The sequence below is a fragment of the Amborella trichopoda genome, chromosome 13, assembly GCF_054954075.1.
Source record: "Amborella trichopoda isolate Santa Cruz 75 chromosome 13, AtrichopodaSantaCruz75HAP2 v2.0, whole genome shotgun sequence".
Taxonomy (NCBI): Eukaryota; Viridiplantae; Streptophyta; class Magnoliopsida; order Amborellales; family Amborellaceae; genus Amborella; species Amborella trichopoda.
In genome coordinates, this window is record NC_142348.1 from 43,705,160 (window position 1) to 43,715,000 (window position 9,841).

General features: G+C 34.5%; 1 protein-coding gene across 2 annotated transcripts in view; it reads left to right on the top strand.

Annotated features, from left to right (window-relative positions):
* Positions 1 to 7,919: 7,919 nt before the first annotated feature.
* LOC18442543 (calcium-binding EF hand family protein) overlaps positions 7,920 to 9,841 on the top strand; it is a 19,244-nt gene continuing 17,322 nt past the window's right edge. For both annotated transcript variants that reach the window (XM_088855745.1, XM_011628087.3), the window contains exon 1: positions 7,920 to 8,528. Coding sequence is in view for 1 of the 2 variants with exons in the window: in XM_011628087.3 (XP_011626389.2) it covers positions 8,123 to 8,528 (406 nt within the window). In the remaining variant the exon portion in view is untranslated. The remainder of the gene's footprint in view (positions 8,529 to 9,841) is intronic.

The window sequence follows — 9,841 nt, forward strand, 5'->3', positions numbered from 1 at the left end:
AAATAAAAAAAATTATTATGTATTGCATACAAATTTAAACCATTAAAAATAAATTGAACAGCTTGATTGGATTGGCTTCTAGTTCTTAACTAGGAGGTCGGAGGTTTGATTCCTTCCTCATCCTTTTTTTCAGTTTTAAAAAAAGTTTAAAAAATTATCTAAGTATGAAAGGATACACTTGGGAGGTTCGATTCTCCAACCCAACCCATTACCCGGTCACACCTTCTAGCCAAAACATTATATATAATATACTATTGAATTGAAGATCAGCTCAAGAATTGACACATTCTCAAGTGATTCTAGATCCTGACCGATGATATGTTAATCCGGTTCTCGAGAAACTTATGGAAAATCATTGCAATATTTTATGGGAGTTTTCATGGTTCTTTTGTGGCCTAAACTTCGTTTCATATACTTAGAAAATATTTTTCATTACTCCAATAATACGGACTTGCTATCCAAATATAATATAAAAATTTCATTTCTTTTAGAACTACAAAAGAACTATACTATAAAAAGTATCCTTGCCGGATATGTTCTCCATATTTTTCTTAAACTTCATGAAAATCTTTTAACCACATTTGTTGCTCTTATTCACATTAAACTTCTAAGTTCCTATCATGTAACTTTGCATTTTTGTGTATTGCTTAAAAATCTCATGTCCAAGATTATGCATTTGAATTTACTGCAACGGCTCACTCTTTCTTTTAGAAACTTGGGTACAATTTGAAATCCCCCTCAATGATTTTTTAAGGGTTTCCACTTCTTAAATGATATTTTCCCTTTTATTTCCCAAAATCTATTGAAAATCCTTTTTTACAGGCTTTTAATGTCATATGAGAATTTCTCAGTTACTTTGTATGTGTCTTGTTTATTTTTTATGTGATTTGCTTGTAAATTCCAGGCCTATTACAAACTACTTCCCCTCCACTTAGATTACAATCAGCTCTAAAAACAACTAAAAGAAAACCTTCAACAGATTCAAATATAGTCACTCCCTCTTTGCTAATCTGTCTGTATGGTAGAGGCAATTTCAATCCCTCTGACACTAATCTCAATTTAGCTTCATTTTTGTCTTAATGCCTATAGGGCCATAATATTTCCTTACCATTACACCATCATGGTCTCTTATATGACCCCCAATCCCAGTTCGACCTGGGTTACCAAATGAACTCGCATCAAAATTCAACTTTACCTGTCCTTCATTAGGTGCTTCCCATATTGATGATCTTTTTATCTCCATTGATCTCTCTCTACATATTTCCTTCATATTATACATCACATCAACACTGCTAATGCCCAAAAACTCCTTACTTATTGCCACCCATTCTGAACCTCCACTCTAATTTTTTCACAAACTTCAACCCCCTCCATTGCTTCATTCTCATGGCATCTTCTGTTTCTTTCTCTCCAAAATTCCTATACAACTGCACCCTTAATAATCTTCCTTAGTATTCTTCCTTTCACACTAATTCCCTGTATTGTCCATCTTGTAAATATTTCCTCAACATTTTCAGGAATGGCTACTCGAATATCTACAAGGTTTAATATCCCTCTATAGATAAAAGCAACATACGAACAATGCTAAAAAGATGATCATTAGATTCCCCACTTTCTTTACACAATAGACGAATGTTGGTTAATATTTTTCCCCTTTCATCAATACATAAATAGTAAGAATCTTTTTTATTGACATTAACCACGTAAATCTTTGATTCTCTCTTGAAAAAACAGAACTACATTTCTTTGAAATTGTAGTAAATTCTGATGCTCATGGAGAAAAAAACACAATAAATGCAAAGAAAAAAGGTCTCGTATCCATTGGCGAAGTCTTTGAACCAAGATTTTCAGATGGATTGGGTGGGCTATTAGTATATCTAACTTCTAACCTTGTTAGGGATTGGTAACTTCCATACTCTAGCTGTTGGGTTTGGTGATAGCTAAATCACCATACTAATATTTTCTTTTAAAGATTAGGGTATTATGGGAAATAAAAAAATCACTTTTTTGGGAAGCAAGAAAGTGATATCCTTATAAGAGAGTGAAGGAGGACATAATACCCATTTTTTGAGGGTCATCCCGTTGGAGGTTATGGAAATTGATCTCCAATATGGAGATGAGTTTCAAAGAGAGAGAGAGAGATATGGCCTCTGAGAGGGGAGGTATTCCTATGAGTTTTGGATTGGTTAATTTTCACTTCTAGAAAGAGAAAATCTCTATGTTGCTCTCGTGGTTATCTTTTCAGTAGCGGTATTGCGATGGGAAAGAAGATGTTGATGGTATTGCTCGGTCGGAAGAGCAGGTTTAGAAGGGAAGATCGGTGATGGTCATTTACCGATGTTTAGAGATATATATTATCTCTTTGTAATCCAAAACTGTAACATTCATTGTGATAGTGGATTTCTAGTTGCCGAGGCCGTGGATGTAGCCCTATGGAATGAACCGCGTAAATCGTGCGTTGCTGTGGTGTGTTTTTTTATATTTTCTTTATTTCTCGCACTCGATTTATAGTTGTATTCATCTACTTCGCATTTAATTAATCATGCATACGATTTTGGGTGGAATCTCGGTATTTGGGATTCATGGTTATGCAAGCTAGGGGTTCACGAGAACCCTACACCAGCAAGGCCTTTCATATTATATTTTTTTATGTCATAAAAAAGGACTTCATATGCTGATTTAACTGAAAAAACTTCCTAGATGGTTCTCTTTTCAGTGCTGCTGCAGAACCTGCAAACATCTCAGGTATTCGTCAATAACATTATTTGTTGTCTATTATCTTTACATTTTACACTCGATTTAGTCTTGAATCCACTTCCTTGAACATACTCCTCCGCTGTCACATTCTTTTGAGCCACCTTTTCAATTAGTGTCCTAAATTGAATCTTTAAAAGCCTATCACCAATCCACTCACGCTTCCAAAATCTTGTTCTATTTTCCTTTCCCACTAATACACTCACATTTCTTAAGAAAAAATCTCTATATGCTAAAATACATTTCCACATTGGAAAAATACCCTTTCTATTCATTCTTTTGGCCACTCCATACTTCTCTTCCTAAATACACTTTAACTATTTTTCTTCGTTCTTACGTCGTCGCCACCACCATTTTGTTAACAGTGCACTGTTCATGCATCTTATTTTCTTTACCCCTTTTAAATCCATCTCTCGTAGGTGTACACCCTTTTTCCCATGTTACCAAATTAAAAGCCTTTCTTTCACCACCTTCACCCCACAAAGACTTCCTCATCAAGTCTTCCAATTGTTTTTCAACACATTTGGGCATCATAATCAAACACATATAGTATATAGGTAAAGAGTTCTCATTTAACTTGATCACTGACATTTAACTTATGTATACGTAAAAGCCTTTCTTTCACCATTTGATTTTTTATCACATACATAGTTAAAAGCCTTTATCTCACCACTTTCACCCCACAAAAACTTCCTCATCAATCCTTTTGATTGTCATCAGCTCTTGTTCTCACTCTATCTCCTCCAACATGTGTTATGATCCTAATGGACTAGAGTTCTCCATGGTTCATTTAATCAAAATATTTTCTTATGCTTTCCCCTCACATAATTGTTTATGCTTATATGTTTTATTTGTTTGCTTTTTTATGTGTCTTATTATTAATATGCATATATAAATCCCATTATTCACTTTAGTTTCTTTGTTGGGTTTGTTCCATAGGTTGTAGCCTACACTTTTTTGTAATTTCTAAGCTTGTGGCTACTTATTGTGCTATGTGATAAGGATGAGTTGATTAGAGTGGTTCTCTGAGTGGATCTGCATTACAATTGTTAATTGGATGTAATTGGATTATGGGGCATATCAAAATACAGATTAAAATAAAGAAAAGATACAAAGAGACTATTTACTTTTAATAGAAAGATGTCACAATTGTTTTTGTCCATCAGATTTCAAATCAGGTGGTTATGAGTGTATTATTGACGAAACTCAAAGTTCAAAAAAATTTCTCAAACCTTATGAAATACCCCAAACACTAGTATATTGAGTTGCAATCTTATGACCTTGGCATCCACAAGTCATTCTTCAAGGAGAAAGTAGGTCACAAATTTGCTATGCTTTGTGCTTCTGAAAAGAAGAAAGTAGGTCACAAATTTGGTACGCTTTGTGCTTTTGAAATGCCCATACAGTCAACTATCTCATACATAAATTTTGGGTTTTAAGTAAGATTCCCTCTTAGCCACATAGGCACATGAACACACAAACATGTGTATGCTAAACATATAGGGATTGGGGCTTTTTTTCTATTCTCATTAAACAATCTAGCTGGTATTGACAATGCAAATTTTTTTGGCAATTTCCATTTTAATTTCATCCAATTAACTAAACTGCCCTAATTTAAATTTTTTTTTTCTAGTTTATTTTCTTAATTAAATTTGAAATCATATCCCCAATTATTTCTTGATTTTTAATAGTGAAATCTAAGATCAAATGGACTCCATAATTTTGTGGGAGCACAATTGACATATATGTTTAAAGAAATGCACTAGGAAGTGGGGTATTAGGCCACATAGCCATGTAACATGAATTCTTGGCCTTAATTATTAAGATTCTCAGTTGATTGTGTTGCAATTTTGACAATTGCAACACAACATCCCTGTTCAAATGCCACAGCTAACCTGCTAAGAGAAAAAAATGAATCTTGTTTTGTATTTACAAGGATTAGTATTGTAGCACAACAGTATTATGCTCTCTCTCTCTCTCTCTCTCTCTCTCTCTCTCTCTCTCTCAATTATGTTGGTTTAAAATCCACATTTCATTATCAAGAAAATGACATCATACTAGAGGCTGTGATTCATTTTAGAGGAGGCAAAATAATATTATTGCCTAGCTTTGGAATTAAAAAAACAAAAGATGGGATTTTTTATTTTTATCACATTACCTAAGGAGAAGGTGATTGCAACACTATACTCCTCTAATCTTTTGTAAACTTATCATAATTGGCAAACGGGCATGTTTATACATGAATTTTCGGAGAGTGATATCCGAGATCCTCCTTTTTTTTTAATCTAAGTAGCTTTGATTACTATAATAACATCTCAGTCTCCAAAGGAGGTTGCTTTGTGATGGAGTGGGTTTTTAAAATTTTAAATTTATTATTTTTTATACTAAAATTAAGTTTAGGTTCTTTGGTATTTTGTTGTGGCCTTTTTAGTTGCAGAGAATTCAAGAAAGTTTGGTTTTTTAATAGTTGAAGGGTTATCATTTAATTGGGATTATATTTTTTTATGTAACAAGTAGGGTTTTAGGGTGGTTAATTGTATACAATGAGACCATTTACTTTTGATATAAGGAGGGCACAATTCTTTACAACCATTTGATGTGAAATTTGATAGTCCGAATTTTTTTTTTTTGAAGTTTGAGCTTGGTCAATGGAATAATTGTTGCTACTCAATTTCACATCCAATAGTCATGATTATTGTGACAATCTTGTATCAAAGGTAAATGGTCTCATTTTATACTTTCCCTTCTATAAATATATAAGTGTTGGGAAAGATAACGTAATAGATAAAGAAGAAAAGAAAATTGATTTGTAGAAAAAGAGACAGGAAAAAATAACGCAAATCAGAAAAATAAAAAAAAAGAATGATATATAAGATAATATACTTCTCTATAAGAGAGTCTACCCAAAAATAATGTCTTCACAATGCCATGAATCAATTTCTTCTCCTCTTATTTTCACAATGCCACAAATCAATTTATTCTCTTTCTTTTTATTTTCTTTATCCAACACTTAAATTTTTATAGAAAAAAATCCCTAAAACCTAACTTGTTACGTTAAAAAACTATATTCCGAACTAAATCATGGCCCTTCTTTTATTTGGAATCAAAACTTCCAACTTCACCGCATCAATTCTCTATCATTAAAAGAAAAACGATTATCCCAACTTTAATAATCAAATACCATAAAATCTATTTCTCTTGTCTCAAAAAATAATAAACTAAAAAAAATAAAAACCACTACATCTTTCTCCTCGAGAAGCTCGGCTTTAAGCTTCTCATGCTCGATGCATTTTTTAAAAGCTATTTGAATAGTTGGCAATCGAGTTCCATCATTTATCTGGGTACTGTTATTTCCTTTGGTGAAACCTGAAGTGAAACTTTAGGATATCAAGAACTAAAGGAAGACGAAAGAAATATAGTCTAGAGTGTCAAATGGTGGTTTCTGTAAAACTTGTAGTTTTTTTAGCCCGTACATCAATTATTATATTAGCCTCACGATAGACATAGCATATGGACCATGAAAAATTATTGAATGTGGACTTACAATAACAGCAGTGGTATGGAGAGCCCGTGGAGTTTTGTATCGACCTTGTAATTTTTTTTTTTTTAATGAACGTTCATACTCCATTACAAAACGATAATCGGATCAACCACAATCATGATATTTGTATAGCCTTTCCTTATTTTGTTGAACCTTCGAGGTTCACTCTTGCAACATCGATGAAGCCAATCATGCACAAGAAGGCCATGATATGCTATATGTATTAAGGAACGGAAAATTATGTCATAGTCCAATGGACGAATCTGATTTGGCCTTATTCCATCCTATTGCTAAATTGGAAAAAAATAATAATAATAATAAAAACAAACAACAATATCACGGTGGAATCAATATAAGAGATTGTCATCATCATGATTTATCATTTTTGCAACTATTTTGGATTGGTCGAAGAAATAAAAAAAATGGTTGAATTTTTTTTAAAATATACTTTCTTGACACTCTAATGTCACCTTAAATTTTTGTCACTTCTTTTTCTCAAAAACTATCTTTTTTAACTACTACCCCCAACCTAAAAAAAATAGAAATAAAGACAAAATTATCATTCATTTTTAACTTATACATTAAAAAGGGCGTTTGCGTAGGCAGTCCGACATTTTGTGACCGTCGATCCGACGTTTGCGTAGGCAGTCTGGCATTTTATAGGCACGTTCCAGTGTTTTGTGTACTGTAATAAAATCACTCTGACGTTTTGATGAAGTTGTTCAGCAGTGTATGTGCGCGGTCCAGTGATATGTTTACTATAATGTGGGCAGTCCGGCGATTTGAAGTAGTGCTCCGGCAATTTACTTACTAGAATCGGATCAGTCCGATGTTTGCAATGTGCGTTCTAGCATGTGTTTTTAGAATGATGTTAAATCCGACGTTTCACAGCTTTGCTCCGGCATTATCGTCGATCTATCTGGCACTTAGAGGATGCAGTCTAGCATTATCTTACTCACGATCCGACATTACAAAACTTCGCTCCCGTGATTTTATGGTCTTGATCCGACGTTTTAAATACATAAGTAGGGCAGTCTAGCGTCAGTAGTCTACGGTCCGGCGTATAACTGTCTAAATAAACAGTATGCTATTGTAAAAATGCAGTCCGACCTATGCCGTAAGTCCGACAAATAACAACCACGGTCCGACAAAAGTGTTATCGGGTTCAAATGAATTGTTCGTAGGGTAAAAGTTTGAAAAGAGGTATTTTCGTAAAAAAATAAATATCACTTTTTGAGTAGGGGGTATTAATAAGATGGTTTTTGAGAAATGGGGTAAGAGTATATTTCAGAGGGTTTTTAGCGATTTTCCCTCCAGAAACAACCACCGAAAACAGCAGCCAACGGTACGGACGCCTCAGTTGAGCAAGGGCATTACACTAATCAACGCCGTCCATCGGTACAAACGGACGGTATGTACTTATGGAGGACATCATTAGTAGATCAGTTGTGTGCGGTACGCGGTCACTAGAAAGGAGCGACGCAACGGGCCGTGCAAGCGGTTTGTTGCAGCCGTGGACCAAATCCTAAACAACTGGCCAAAACCCTTTGTTTCTCTCTCTAGACTCTCTCTCCTCTCTTTTTCTCTCTCCCCTGTTAACGTCCTGTACTGTTGCTATTCTCTCGCTCCATAATAGCGGTCTCTTAGTCTCTCTCTCTTGGTAGTTTATCTCTCCTCTAAGCGGTCTTTTGGGTGGTTTCTCTCTCTTGGGTAGTGTAGTTTCTCTCTTGGGTAATCTCTCTTTTGGGTGTTTTCTCTCTCTTGGGTAATTTCTCTTTTGGGTGTTTTCTTTCTCTTCTGCGTTACCCATGCGCTTGTATTTGTTACATGTATTTGAATTCAATATCACAAGCTGAAAAGCAAAAGACTTTATCAATGTCGGTAATGGCTGTGAAGAGAGCATTACCATATTCCTCTTTTCCTCTTTCATATGGGTTCAGATTGAGTAGGGCTCTTGTTGATTATGGTAATCAACAGCAGCTAAATTCTGGCTCTTTCTCCACTTTAACAGTCTCTCCCTGCAATTTTGGCCAATCCTCAAAAAACCCAGGTTTCTTTTCATTCATTTGGTCTTTCTCTGGACTGGTTGTGGGTGCATCCAGTTTGGGTTTCTGGTTTTGGCCCTCCCCTGTAGAGTGTTCTACATCTTCAGAATGGACCTCCAAAGAAGAAGAAAGCTTCTCTGGCTTTTCTGGGATATTAGGAGGGAGAAACACCAAGTTTCTGTTTGGTGGTATGACCTTTTCTTCCTTCCTATTTTGTGAAATTTTTGAGGTTTTGTGAGTTTTTACTTCTTATGAGTTTTTTATTGGTTCATGTTTGGTATATGATTTCGTTGTCTAAATCTTTCTGAGATGGTTTTTTTTTCTGTTTGTTTTGATTGTTGAGCCTTGTTAAATTGGACTATTTCTTGTTTCATGGGTACTTTGTGGCCCGTATGGTTTCTATATACATGGCTATATGTTGATTGAATGTGCCAACTCATCTTTCTGGTCTTTATGGCACTAAATCTTGATCAAATTTGTTGCAATTTGCAAACTGAAGTTTTTGGTCCTTGTGGCAAAGTTGCTTTTTTGAATAGCTTTCTGTTTTGGTTGAATTGCGTTGAGAATTTTGCTCTCTTTTTAATTTGAATTAGGAAGGATAAAATAATGTGAAATTATTGTGGGTTTTTCTGACCTTTTTTTTCTTCTTGGAATGGATCACTAGTTAAGTAAATAGTATAATTGCCCTATTTGGGTTTCTTGAACTGTAGAACGGCTTAATGTTTGCTCAAAGCTCCTCTGTTGCTTTTTAATCATCAAAGGATGCTAAGCACTTGATTGTCCCTATGTTATGAGATGCATGAATATGATTTATGTCTTGGTTGTGCATAAGGATGCGATTTAAGTTTGTGCAGTTTCAGATGTTGTTTATTGGATGGGTTTCAAATCTTATATTGGCATTTTTATTGTAATATCGATTTGTCGTATGACTCATATCCTCCTCCTAGAAAGTTTAGCCCTCTCAAACCTACATGCCTTGGGTCCTTGGCAAAATATGGTACATTTGAGGCTTCCAACTCATTAAATATGCAATTGAGGCCTGGCCTAGGGAATTGATTTAGCATGCCTTTACAAATAGGAGGTGTGAGCATTGTTATCCATTAAGAAAATGAATACGGGAGATGAAGGTAACTGATGAGGGAATGAGATTATAGTGATGGTATCAAGTTTTGATTCAATATTGGAGATTTGAACAACCAAATATGCTATCTTTGAAAGGAACATTTTCTATAGAGCTTTCACATTCATTGTAGGCTTAGAATATTTTGAAAATTTTATGGCTAATAAAGGTCAGTAAGGTCAAACATAATATTGCTGAATCATATCTTGTCATTTCGGGGATAGTTGTGCAATATCAATAAATGAAGTCACATTTTGAACTGGAATGTTGAGAGGAGTTGAGATAATGGTAGATATTAATTTGGAATAGATGAACGTACTTTGTTACAAGTTAGTGGACGCTCAGAAAATGTGATGCTTATATTGATTAAAATATTTAAAC